At 38.7% G+C, this 14411-nt stretch overlaps 1 protein-coding gene across 1 annotated transcript; it reads right to left on the bottom strand.

Moving 5' to 3' along the window:
* Window positions 1-1560: 1560 nt before the first annotated feature.
* On the bottom strand, window positions 1561-3914 carry DKK1 (dickkopf WNT signaling pathway inhibitor 1). The gene is made up of 4 exons (XM_073681398.1): window positions 3606-3914; window positions 3228-3381; window positions 2390-2536; window positions 1561-2197 (listed from the first exon to the last, which is right to left on the bottom strand). Exons 1-4 carry the CDS (start codon window positions 3813-3815, stop codon window positions 1941-1943), a joined length of 768 nt encoding a protein of 255 aa, XP_073537499.1. The 5' UTR covers window positions 3816-3914; the 3' UTR covers window positions 1561-1940.
* Between the last annotated feature and the right edge of the window lie 10497 nt (window positions 3915-14411).

Below are 14411 nucleotides of genomic sequence, written 5' to 3' on the forward strand. Positions count from 1 at the left end.
GATTATTGCAGCATGCATACGGTCATTCATCTTTATAATTAACCACCAGACTATTCTTTCTGCCTTGCAAAATAAATTACAAAATTACACGTTAAAATATGCCATGATTTTTAGTTTGGCCAGTTCTGCAGTTGGTAACATATGAGAAGCAGATAAGGGCGGGGGTGTAAGATATCCTGCAGGTGTAGAGGTTGCACTTTGCTGTCACTCTGCTCCATGAGAGATCGTATGACCTTGGTTATCCAGGAACAGCCTCCAATTTTTCTTTGAAGCGGAAATATCTACTTAGTAACTGTGCAAGTGATGGTTTTCTGTTTCCTCTCTTCCCATTGTGTTTTTTCTTATTCTACAGCTTTAGATGATCTGAGGGACCGTTTCCAGTGGAAAGGTGACAAAGCTCATAAGGATATAGACAGAAGGGGAGGGTGGTGTGCACAGGACCTGTATGATCCACCATCACTTTACATCCTGTCCTTTGTAAACCAAGTTCTTCTTTGTGCCTTTGGCAAGTGTATGTATCACTGTATTCTGCAACTACAAATACCAGCTTGCATTTAATAGTTCAGTTCTAAAATATCATAGGGCTAATGTTTGCATTTTTGCAGCGTTTTGGGCCTGGATTCCTCTCAAATAATGACTTGTGACAAATTCAAAAGATTTGCACCTTTTTTTAAAAGTTGTCTTTTGTTTATTTTTCAGATTGTTAATGTGTCTTTTCCACTTTTTCAGATGTTTTAGACTTTATGAAAGTTGCAACAATTTTGTGCAAATATACTTCAGCCCTCCCCTCCGAGTAAATTTTTTTGCACGTTAGGATTTTTTGAAACATTTTGCAGCTCGTGCACAAACAGTTGCAAAAAAACATGAAAGACAAAAATATAAACCATTTTTGGCTTTTTACAAAATGTATGAACTGTGTACACCATTTTTCAGCAACGAATAGCAGAAGGCAAAAAAAAAAAAGTTAATATGAATTGATAGCATGGTATCCATTAGAGATGAGTAGATCAATTCTTGATCTTTGGCCACTGGAAAGGAGGCTCATGAATCTTTCCTTCTGGGATCGCCAGCGCAGTTTTAGAGTAACCACGGCTGGCAGTATTTCATCATTGCAGCATGATGCATAGTTGACGTCATTCCAGCACTGGCTAGCCAAAATCCCAGGAGGTAAGACATTCATGAGCCTACAGACCAGCAGCCAGAAGCTACTGTCCTGGACGTTGGATCAGTTTCCATGAATCGATCTGCCCATCTCTAGTATCTCTTGTTGCAGTTCATTTCAACAGTATAGTAAAAGGAATTAAAAAAACAAACAGAATTTATATTTAAAATGTCAAGGAGCATAAAACAGCAACATAAATTGTTATAAAAACTAATTAATAAAGTGTGCTCTGATAACTTACTAACGCAATGTTTATGAGAGTTGCATTGACCATTATTATTCTAATAAAACACCTTTTTCTCAATGTAAAATATAGAAAAATTCAGAAGTATTTTCAGTCAATAGAAAGTAATTATCGATATAAGACCTTTGTAGAAATACAACAGACTAGAAATAACTAATTTCAAAATATTTTATTAAAAATAAAAATACTGAAATCCTAAGACCTAAATTCCATGTACAAAATAAAAAGGAGTAGGGGTTGTGTACAAATTTACACAATAGAAGCATAATGGCTGCAGTTTAGTAACTTTCTACAATCATAAATATATACAACCGAGAGAGTTGCATTGTATTTACAACACAGTAATTTACTGCAAACACTGGGAATAAAGTGTAGTTCCGTAAAAAGAAACTTTTCAGGTGGCTCTGGATCATAGATGGCCTCCAGAGTACTTAATGTAAACTGTGAGAAGGTTACATGGTACATCCAAAGAGCAGGTCATCTGTCAAGCAAAGTCCTAGCTTAACTTAGCAATAAGAAGTCCATGGAGAGCTTTCAAAGCCTCTGACAAGTGTGAAGTCTGGAGGTTTTAGGAACTGTTGTGAACTCTCCTTTCTGTAGCTTGCAGGACAGTCCGGCACCACAATGACAACGCTGGAATATCTCCAGACCATGGGAACCTTTTCTCCTGTGCTTGGTGCACACTTGACCTTCCTCAAGGACAGGTTTGCAGATTTTTGACCAAAAGTGACGTGCACAACAAAGTCCTGGTCCACAATCTGATGATCTTAGACACACATCACCATCACGACCTAGAGAGAAAAACATACAGTACATGTGAGTGCTAGAAATAGTATATCATAGCTCTATAAGCTGTTCTGGGTTATGTAATGGATACTGGTATAATATAAGGTACAACCCATCTATCTTCCTATATAGTAGAGCCAATATTCATCTTATTACAAAAACGGTCTACAACATCCCATTGAAAGTCATGCATTTACCTTTAAATGGCTGCATTCCTGAAGGCGATGTGGTAAATTTGGTGTTGGTATCCATAGTGGCCTGGTCAGTATTATAGGTCTCCATAATAGCATCCTCCATATGGTGTGGAAAACGGTCATTTTCATGATCAACTGGCACACAAATACCTGAAAGGCCACAAGTCAGAATTAAGCATGGATAATACATAAGATTATGACACAGGACATGTGTAAAAGGCATCACAAAGCAATCACCTGACCTGCTTGGACAATGTAGACAATGCACTTCATCTGTGTCTACAATGACGTAAGCCACCAAGTAAGGGTAATGCTAACCTAAAACTGGCTGATGGGTAAATTGTCATGGTAAGGGACCCTTTAGTATTTATGCTAAACCTTTGGGAAGCTCCAGCTTCCTCATGAGCTTTGTCATTAAGAGTGTTTGTATAAATCCTCAAAGGCAGGTCAATATTTTTTTTTTGTTAACCAAAATATCCACTTAGTGGTCCAGCTGCGGACAATGTTGTATTCATTGTACCCATACAATTACTTTACATTTCAAACTGGATAGTTCAGCCGAGATTAATGAGCTGTGGTCTTTCTAGTTCCTGGCTCCTCTGGAGAAGGTCCTATGTTCCCATGTTTAGTACACGGTTGCTCAGATTGTTCTACAGCACAATATTGTTATGTAGAAAGCTCTGTTGCACAGGACTCATAGCCAGGCATTTATCATGGAAAATGGAACAAGATCTGCTACATCCCATGCCTTCCAGATAGATCAACTACTCCATTTTTTACTGATCCTTGCATCAATCACTGACACCAGGGTTACCAGCCTAAAAAAAGAGAAGGGACTTACCATTACTACAGAAGTTGCCCATGCAGCACATGGCATCCCGGAGACATCTTTTTCTGCGTTTCCTACATGCCAGACAGACCATGTTGTTGCCATTTCTAGAGCTATGGCAGAATTCATCTAGGGCACAATCATCATCTTCTGTGCAACTGTAGAGCTGAAAGGTACAGGAGCTGTCAGCATAGTACAGAGCAGACCATCACATGCAATGGATATCTACTTTACAATGATCGTCTAAGCTAAAAGTCTAATGAGATCACTTTGCATTAAATGCCATCTATTTAAGAAGCCCCCATGGGACATCTTAGGCACAAGGGGCACAGCATGGCTCTTGATGGACAACTATTGTGGCAATGTCTAAACATCAGTGAAGGCACCTACCGGGTAGGCATCCAGGGGCTGGTACTTGTTGGCCATGTCATAGTAGGAGTCCGGGCTGACACTGACTGGGTAGAAGCCCATAGGTGGTCCAGCTGGGGCTGCAGGAACATTCTTGATAGAGTTGGAGTTTCCCATCACCACATAGGCAAAGGCTCCATGGAGAAGAGTGAGGAGGGTCATGAGCATCCTGGAGGCACAAGCTCGGTGCATGGTCAGGAGATAAGTCCTGGGCGGCGCAGGTCTCAGCGCTATGTGAGCGGAGGCTCCGGCGCCGGCCTCTACTTATACCGGCCGCTTGTTTGCATCCACGCCCACAGCGCGGCACAACAAAGCCGGGGGATGGGATGACGGAGCTGCGGGGTCTGTCTCCAGCCCGGGCACATCACAGGCAGACGGCAGCAGCCCAGAGTTTCACAATCAGTGCAATTAGCGGGGACAGTGTCTGATGGTCGCACAGGTCAGGAGCCTCCAGGAGCAACTGTGCAAGGGGGATTCTACGTGTTATAGGGCTGTCAGTAGTATATACATAGAGGGTATATGGCCAATACTGGCATATACGAGGGGAAAGAAAAGTACTTATAAAGAGGAGTTAAGGAGAGATCCTGTGATATTGTCTAGTGAGTATGTGCATATACCAGATAGATAGATAGATAGATAGATAGCCAAATCCATAGAGCAAAGGGCAAGAAAAATACATTTAGCTAGAAGGAAGGATACAAATATGTTATTATGACATGATAATGCCTGGTATTATCTAGTAGGTAACCAGATACAAGATAGATAGATAATAGATACATAGATAATGGATAGATAGATAGATAATAGATACATAGATAATGGACAGATAGATAAATATGTGATTGATAGATAGATAGATAGATAGATATGAGATAGATAGATAGATAGATAGATAGATAGATAGATAGATAGATAGATAATGGATATATATATATATTGGATAGATAAAAATATAGATAGATAATGATTGATAAATAGATATCAAGAAAATAAAATGGAGCAGCACATTAGACAAGTGTAATGTGGAAGCGATAGATAGATAGATAACGGATAGATAGATAGATAACGGATAGATAGATAGATATCAAGAAAAGAAAATGGAGCCGCACATTAGACAAGTGTAATGTGGGGTAATAGATAGATGGATAGATAAAAAAATGAAGCAGCACCAGCCAAAAAAGACTTAGAGGTGCCAAGCCTCCCAGGCAATTACCATTCCTGCAATACAGGGTATAAAAATGGAGGCAGCACACCAATTAGAATCATAGAAAAATTAGTTGTTTAATAATCACTTTGGGTTATTAAACCACTAATTTTTCTGATTCTAATTGGTGTGCTGCCTCCATTTTTGTAACCTCAGATAGATACATAGATACATATATCGATAGCCATGGAATAGATAAACTAACAGACATAATAAACATTATCACATACGTTATCTATACGAAGATAAATAATAATACATAATAAATAAACAACCTGACGAAAATATGAAAATATATATAATCAAATCCTATTGATGATCGATCTATTTATGTAGAAATCTGTATTTATATATCATGGTATATATGTAGAATAGAGATAGATAGATAGATAGATAGATAGATAGATAGATAGATAGATAGATAGATATGGGATAGATAGATAGATATGGGATAGATAGATAGATAGATAGATAGATAGATAGATAGATAGATATGGGATAGATAGATATGGGATAGATAGATAAATAGATAGATAGATAGATAGATAGATATGGGATAGATAGATAGATAGATAGATAGATAATGGATAGATAGATAGATAGATAGATAGATAGATAGATAGATTTAAAAAAAATGTGGCACTCAAAAATGTGAAACTATCAAAAGTCCATTGAAAGTTTTTATTAGCCATATGTGCAACAGGCAACATTAATACTCCACAGAGCCTTTCTCAAGCTTGCACCTATGTATTATTAAAAGTTCCAGTGGACTTTTGATAGTTTCCCATTTTTGAATGTCATATGCGTTTTCATTTTTAGATTATTTGTTTATTTATTTAAATGATCTGTTTTTTGGCTCCAATCAGTGGGCCTCTATCCTTTCCTCTGAAACTGGTGCTACATAATTTTTATGTTTATAGATTGATAGATACTGTAGATAGATATGAAATAGACAACCTGACAGAAATATGAAATAGATTATATACACTCACATACTATAATTGATTAGTTACATTTAAATAGAAACTAGATAGATAAATAATAGGTTAGGTGCAGATGACACCTTTTTCTCCATCCGAGAAAAATGGTCCAATTATTTTTATCAGACGAGATCAGATCAGATTGATCAGAGTTTGACTAAAGTGTGATATGATTTTCTCAGATGTGGAGAGAGAAAAAAAAAGTTTCTCTGCCTTCTCCATTATGTCAGTCCACGAAAATCGGACTGTACTTGGACTTGGATAACATTGATTTTTTTCTCAGACCCCCTTGACATGAATAGGTGTGTGCCATCCAATTCTCAGAGGCGAATCATGCATGCTGCAATCTTTTTCCTCAGATCATTTGGTCAGAGAAAAAAATCGGACATGTGCACAGCCCCATAGAATATCATGAGTACCAGTGATGTCCATCAAAATCACGGCGTGCACTCATACAATTTAAATGGTCGTGCACACAATCCCATCGATATATAGATAGATAAAAAGATAATATATATATAGATAATAAATAGATAGATAAATATATATATGGATAGATAGATAGATAAATAGATAGATAGATAGATAGATAAAAAGATAATATACAGTACAGACCAAAAGTTTGGACACACCTTCTCATTTAAACATTTTTCTGTATTTTCACGGCTATGAAAATTGTACATTCACACTGAAGGCATCAAAACTATGAATTAACACATGTGGAATTATATACTTAACAAAAAAGTGTGAAACAACTGAAAATATGTCTTATATTCTAGGTTCTTCAAAGTAGCCACCTTTTGCTTTGATGACTGCTTTGCACACTCTTGGCATTCTCTTGATGAGCTTCAAGAGGTAGTCACCAGAAATAGTTCTCACTTCACAGGTGTAATAAGTGGGATTTCTTGCCTTATAAATGGGGTTGGGACCATCAGTTGTGTTGTGCAGAAGTCTGGTGGATACACAGCTGATAGTCCCACTGAATAGACTGTTAGAATTTGTATTATGGCAAGAAAAAAGCTAAATAAAGAAAAACGAGTGGCCATCATTACTTTAAGAAATGAAGGTCAGAAAGTGCGAAAAATTGGGAAAACTTTGAAAGTGTCCCCAAGTGCAGTTGCAAAAACCATCAAGCGCTACAAAGAAACTGGCTCACATGAGGACCGCCCCAGGAAAGGAAGACCAAGAGTCACCTCTGCTTCTGAGGATAAGTTTATCCGAGTCACCAGCCACCAGGTTAACAGCAGCTCAGATTAGAGACCAGGTCAATGCCACACAGAGTTCTAGCAGCAGACACATCTCTTCAACAACTGTTAAGAGGAGACTTTGTGCAGCAGGCCTTCATGGTAAAATAGCTGCTAGGAAACCACTGCTAAGGACAGGCAACAAGCAGAAGAGACTTGTTTGGGCTAAAGAACACAAGGAATGGACATTAGACCAGTGGAAATCTGTGCTTTGGTCTGATGAGTCCAAATTTAAGATCTTTGGTTCCAACCACCGTGTCTTTGTGCGATGCAGAAAAGGTGAACGGATGGACTCTACATGCCTGGTTCCCACCGTGAAGCATGGAGGAGGAGGTGTGATGGTGTGGGGGTGCTTTGCTGGTGACAATGTTGGGGATTTATTCAAAATTGAAGGCATACTGAACCAGCATGGCTACCACAGCATCTTGCAGCAGCATGCTATTCCATCCGGTTTGCGTTTAGTTGGACCATCATTTATTTTTCAACAGAAGAATGACCCCAAACACACCTCCAGGCTGTGTAAGGGCTATTTGACCAAGAAGGAGAGTGATGGGGTGCTACGCCAGATGACCTGGCCTCCACAGTCACCAGACCTGAACCCAATCGAGATGATTTGGGGTGAGCTGGACCGCAGAGTGAAGGCAAAAAGGCCAACAAGTGCTAAGCATCTCTGGGAACTCCTTCAAGATTGTTGGAAGACCATTTCCGGTGACTACCTCATGAAGCTCATCAAGAGAATGCCAAGAGTGTGCAAAGCAGTCATCAAAGCAAAAGGTGGCTACTTTGAAGAACCTAGAATATAAGACATATTTTCAGTTGTTTCACACTTTTTTGTTAAGTATATAATTCCACATGTGTTAATTCATAGTTTTGATGCCTTCAGTGTGAATGTACAATTTTCATAGTCATGAAAATACAGAAAAATCTTTAAATGAGAAGGTGTGTCCAAACTTTTGGTCTGTACTGTATATATAGATAATAAATAGATAGATAGATAAATATATATGGATAGATATATATGTTATAGATAGATGATACATAAATAATAGATAGATGTAAAGCGCAATGGAATAAATGGCATTATAATAATAATAATATGGATAGATAATAGATATATGGATTAATGGATATATAGATAGATATGTGATAGATAGATAGATAGATGGATAGATAAATAGTAGATAGATAGATGGATATATAATAGTATATGAATAGATAGATAGATAGATAGATAGACAGACAGATCTACCATATTGCCAAATAAGCCAGATATTTTATTGCTTTTAAAGTGCATTTGTGACAAGATTTTACCATAACAACTGTTCATATTAATAGATCACTTAGTGCAGATGCTGCTATTGTACTTACTTTGAAAATGTATGTCTGAATGGATATAAAATCCTGATATTTCTATGATAATCTTATTATTATATAACCAGCAGGAAAGAAAACTTTCAAAAGGGATTATATAACTATTCTGACAAGAATTTTCAAAATAAGTCCACCAGCCTCACCAGGTTTAATCCATTCATTTTTAATGAAGTTTGTATTGTCAAATTTGGTGACAAATCATTTTAATTCTGTTGGGCACAGTTTCATCTCTTTGGTTTGCCATTAAAAGGTTTCCACCAGTGAGGGCCCTTAATATTGATTATTTTCTATCTACTGGCTAAGATGGTACAAATATATATTTTTCCTGTGATTCTGGTGTGAAAACAATTACATGAGATCTTTTCCTTTCTTCTGGTATCTGAAGCTTCAGAGCAAAAGTTACCCATTCTTCAATGACATATTTTATAACTAGAGAACTGGCGCCAACTTGTGGACTATTTGTGGTAATGATATTTACTGTGGAAACCAAGTCTTGCTTTGCCTGGTGTCAAAGATCTATTGTTTTTAAAAAAGTTTAAATACAGAAATAAAAAGAATAATATAGAATAATCACAGAAAAGTCAAACAACGTAAAAGGATCCGTGATGAATCAGAATTTTCCAAGAGATAGTGACGGACAGGGTTGCTAACTGTCCAGAAATTCCAGGATAGTCCATAAAAATAGGGCACTTTTTTGTCCTGTCCGTAAAAAAAATGTAAGGTGTCTGTGATTTTTTTGAAGCTGAAGACACTTATTCAGATTATTTTGAACATAATTATCATCATTTTACAGTTTACAGTGACTACAGCTGATGTCTCGTATCAGAATTATGAGCTGTAGACATGGATCACTTATAATCATAATTTATTTATTATTGTTTTCCAATGTGTCCGTAAAAAATATTGTCTGTCTGTGATTTTTTGGTAAATAAAAAGCAAGTTGGCGACCCTGGTGATGGAACATAGATTTCTGTTTCATTTTTTTTCCTACAGATTGCTGGAAAGAGAGAATGATAATTTCATATAAACTGATAGTTCATTGAATGTCATATTATCTTATCGCATCCAAATATCTTTTCACTTGTGATATAATGAAGTGTCAGGAATGGAACTTATTCTGCGCTCTTTGGAGTCATGACAAACCAGTAGTAAGGTAAAAATGTAGGTTGATTGTCAATGCGTTTCAGAGTACACCGACTCCTTCTTCAGGACAACCATGGTTCTTTATGTATGGTTGTCCTGAAGAAGGAGCCGGTGGACTATGAAACGCATTGGCAATAAACCTACATTTTTACCTTACTACTGGTGTCATGTTTCTGTTGTCTGATAACCCGGGACCAGGGCCTCCTACCCTGTCCCTAATGCTAGGGGCGCCCTAGATACTCCTGGTTCCCAGGTTACTTCTGATGGTGAAGATTCTGGGCCACATACCCTATCTACCCCTGCTCCCCAGGTTACTTCTGATGGTGAAGATTCTGGGGCCACGTACCCTGCTGTACTCCTGAAACAACCCTTATCTGTCCCCTCCCCCTCCCAGGGAAGTGGGGAGGAATAGTTTATGTCAATACTCAAACCAGACTAACAAGGAAGGACATACAGGGACAAAATAAAATACCAAACTTACAAAATATGTGCTCACAGACAACAGAGGGAGACACCGAAGGAAGTAGGAAGGTAAATATAGTAGAGGAAGGGACTATGCACACAATCAAAACTCCAAGCAACAGTCCCAGAACAACTCTCCTTAAACGCCTGTACCGAACACCAACACCTCCACTCCTCACCTGGCTGTACAAGACTTAACACTGATAATCCAGATTGCCAGAGCAGAGACTATGTAGGAGAGGGGAGTGGCTGATTCTGAGCAGCTGAGAACTTCCAAGAAGGAAGTTACAGAGACTCAAAGCTGAGCAGTTTAACTCTTGAACTGCTGAAAGAAGTGCTTCTATTCAATGCCGGAGTACGTGAACTCAGACACTGTAGTCTACTGGCTCCTCTCTGTTGCGGTAAACCTTTGACAACTGGTTTGTCGTGACCCCAGAGAGCACAGAATAACTCCCATTCCTGACACTTCATTGTGGCATACTTCATGGAATCTGCTGCATCTGGATTCCAGGCTTTTTAGGTGTTGTGTCTCACACAACTCTACAAGGTGAGCTCTTCTACTGATCTTGTATTAATCTGTTACCTGGATAAGACCCTATTGCGCTCTTGCATTTTTTACAGTTCACGAGTGATATATCTCAGACTGATGTTCCAGTATTAATTACACACAGGTCTCTTGCTGATTGCCAGGAGGCTCTGCATATATACATACACCTACATCGGTAGACTACGCTGTCATGAAGTATCTGACAGCCATACATCTAAAGTACTGAGACCTCATTTGAAGTTGAAATCATGTCTTGCAGTCGCAGTGCTAAGTCATTTCACATCAATGTGGCTCTAGGAAATCACCCGTAATTATTCTCCAGCAATGAAAAGAAGATGAGGAAGACACATGTCTCCACGTAATGTGAATAACACACAAACAAACAGAGAATTGCTTCTATTTATCAGATGCTGAAATGTTGTCAGAGGATGTCTCATAAGATTATTACTTTCTGGAACAAGACGGCGTTTATTTCATCACTTCAAAAAGCCAACCTGGTGAATTTTTTGCATTCTCGGTCTATAACCTCAAATTTGAGTCATTATCCCGGCACCAAGTTTCATGATCTTAGGCAGAGATAACTATTGCTGTCGACATTATTAGCCTTTTCTTTTAAACAATAGAGCAAAGTGTTACCTAGTGTACAAAGTGCAGGATGCTGCACATCAAAAGCTATTGAATTCCAACAGTTATTTCACTCTTTAATGTCTCGGAATATGTCAAAGGAATGGCGTCCTGAGACATGTAGGTGCGCACAGCATGGAAAGGAACTGGGTTCTCGGATATTCTTTTAGAACTAAATTAAAAGTGATTGTATTATTAGAAAAAAAAAAAGGTTTACTTTTGTGTTTCAAAAACTGTGCCGCTCTTATCCTTTGGGTTCAGTTTGGTACCTTTCACTTGAGTGGTCTGAGCTGCAATGAACTGACTTGGCCTATAGACAAAGGTGGCGCTGTTTTTTGAAAATTAAACAACTCCTTTTTGTAGCATAGGACTTTAATAATGCGCTGTAGCTTTTGAGATTCGGAAAGAGGAAAGGCTGTTTATTAATATATCCCTTGCCCCTTTTCCTATAGCTGCACTCATCTAAATCAGTTCTCGGGGGTTAAACTGTTACCAAAAATGTATTACAAAGAACTTCATTATTTCTTTTTCTAGACCTGAATTTCTGTCATTGGTTCCATACAGGTGAACTAAGATGTTTCCTTTGAGGAATATAGATTTTACCTAGAGAGATAATCTAAGTAACATAATCTTTACCAGGGGCGTAGCGATCGCAGTCACAGAGGGTGCGACCAGAACCGGGCACGTGTGGCACCAGTGCATATTTCAGCTGGATGTGTGTCCAGATTTTGCACTGGAGCCCATCAGACTCTAGTTATGACACTAGAGACTATGTGTACTCATACAATACATACCACTTTATAGACATTTCCATCATCACTTCACTATTAGAGCTCATGAGCTTGACCGTAAAAATCGGATGAGTGCTATCTGTGTTTCTGACGAATAGCACTCGCACTCATGTTATTCTATGGAGCTGAGCATGGGTCCAATTTTTTTCCTGGATCGAGTGGTCCAAGGAAAAAACATTGCAGCATGCAGAATTTGTCACCGATAATCGGATCGCACTCGGCCATTCATGGGTATGGATTTGGGGAAAACATCGGGCTGCACTCAGATGACTTCCAGGAGCGATCCGATTTTCACGGACAGACTGAATAGAGAAGATTGAACAAAAAAATGTTTCTTCACATCTGAAGAAATCGGATAAAACTCTGATCAGAATGTGATTTGCATCATTGGACCGATTTTCTCGGATGAGAGATAAAAAGTCGTGTGACCCTAATCTTAATGTACGAATTGCACATCCCTGGATGAGATCATTGAACAACTCCCCCTCACTGCAGTCTTGGTGATCGGTACTTAGGGATCAATCTGCAAAACAGAATATAGTGAGAAGTATTAAAAAAAAACAAAAAAACTATTGTGCCTTGATTAAGATTAAGCAGATATGAGTTTGTCAGAGCTTGGCATTTGTATTTGTGTGCGATCGTATCACACTGTGTAACTCCATGGATCACATGCTTATTTAATGGCTCCTCCAATTACAAATTGTGCCCGGTAACATCTGCATATTTACATGAAAAATGGCTTACAGGCATAGGTGATAGAAAGAGGGCAGCCCTTATTAATAATAATAATAATCTTTATTTTTATATAGCGCTAACATATTCCGCAGCGCTTTACATACATTATCGTCGCTGTCCCCATTGGGGCTCACAATCTACATTCCCTATCAGGATGTCTTTGGAGTCCTTGTCCTGAAGGTGCGGCCCGGCTTACACATGTACATGTTCTTTTGCAACATGTTGGTTTTGTTTTGCAAATTATCTAAACTGATTGAAACAAAAAAAAGAACAAGGGTAAACTCCAACATGTCCAGTCCTTGTATCCTGCTGCATCATACATATCTTAAGCCTCATTCAGATGTACATTTCACGGCTGTTTTTCCCCCATTATAGTCTATGGGCTGTTCACATGCAGATAGTCTTCAAAAATAAAAATGGAGACAACTGTTTTAGATCCAACTCATTGCTAATACTCAGTAATACAAGTTTATGGGTATGTAAAACGCGGACATCACACTGATGGCATACTAGCTGCATCCTAGTGCTGTCAGTTTTTACTGCGAAGAAAAACTTGAGAAACTTCCATCAGTTTTTTTGTTTGATTTTTTTGCATTTGAGAAAAACTGGTTAAAACTGACGCACTGACCAAATACTGATGAAAAATGTGCAAGAAAAAATGGATGTCTGAATGAGGCTTTAAGTGTATGCCTAGTTTTATCTATAGGATAAGAAGAGTCAAAGGAAAGGGAGAATAGATATATGCACACACAAATATCAAAATCTAGTTAAAAGTGTTGTCCGGTCCAAATTGATAAGTCTGTAGTCTCTCATGTGACCGCAGACTTATGAATTCCCCCAGGACACACATTGTGCGCTGCAGGGATTTGCTGGTTTCTGAGTCGGGACTGGAAGTCATGTGAGAACTTTACATACTCCCGGCCAGTGGGGGCAGCCTCGCTCTCAATATACTTGTATGGAGTGTAGCTGCGCGCTCTAGTCGGCCACACCTACTAAAAGGCCGCATCACTAGTGGGGGCTCGGTCTTTATAAGTATATGGAGCGAGGCCGCGCCCACTGGAAGGGCTCTGGCCGGGAGTATGTATAACTCATACATACCCTCTGGTCCCAGCTCAGAAATCAGCAAATCCTCACAGCTCACAGTGCGTGCGCAGGGGGGATTTCTAAACCTGCAGTCACAAAGAGTGACTGCAGACTTAGCAATTTGGACTGGACAACCCCTTTAATAAGGCAATAGATGCCATAGATATATGTACGTGTGTATACTTGCAGGGATGTATATACCGGACCATAATGCCAGACAGACAGATCGGCAATGAGAAACAAAAACCAATAGGCAATGCCGAAACACGTGTTGGGGTGGGCACATTCCGAGGGAGTCCGTCCGTAATATACGTAGGTATTATTCCTCTATCATACCTATTTGGCCTTTTAGGCATCTATATATCATCTGACTAACTACTAGTGCTTTATATCGGATACAATCTACTTACCTGGTTTGTGTATAACACCTTTATATACATACAGTGCTGGCCAAAAGTATTGGCACCCCTGCAATTCTGTCAGATAATACTCAGTTTCTTCCTGAAAATTATTGCAATCACAAATTCTTTGGTATTATTATCTTCATTTAATTTGTCTTCAATGAAAAAAACATAAAAAGAATTGTCCTAAAGCCAAATTGGAT

This window comes from Phyllobates terribilis, unplaced genomic scaffold, assembly GCF_046119375.1.
Source record: "Phyllobates terribilis strain yellow unplaced genomic scaffold, ASM4611937v1 Scaffold_5__5_contigs__length_657084704, whole genome shotgun sequence".
In the NCBI taxonomy this organism is placed as follows: Eukaryota; Metazoa; Chordata; class Amphibia; order Anura; family Dendrobatidae; genus Phyllobates; species Phyllobates terribilis.

Excerpts from the sequence above, each read along its gene's own strand:
- DKK1 (XM_073681398.1), bottom strand. The coding sequence starts at position 3,815 with ATGCACCGAGCTTGTGCCTCCAGGATGCTCATGACCCTCCTCACTCTT. Across the intron at positions 2,537-3,227 it reads GGGCAACTTCTGTAGTAATG|GTATTTGTGTGCCAGTTGAT; the intron begins GTAAGTCCCTTC and ends GTGGCCTTTCAG. Across the intron at positions 2,198-2,389 it reads AGGAATGCAGCCATTTAAAG|GTCGTGATGGTGATGTGTGT; the intron begins GTAAATGCATGA and ends TTTTCTCTCTAG.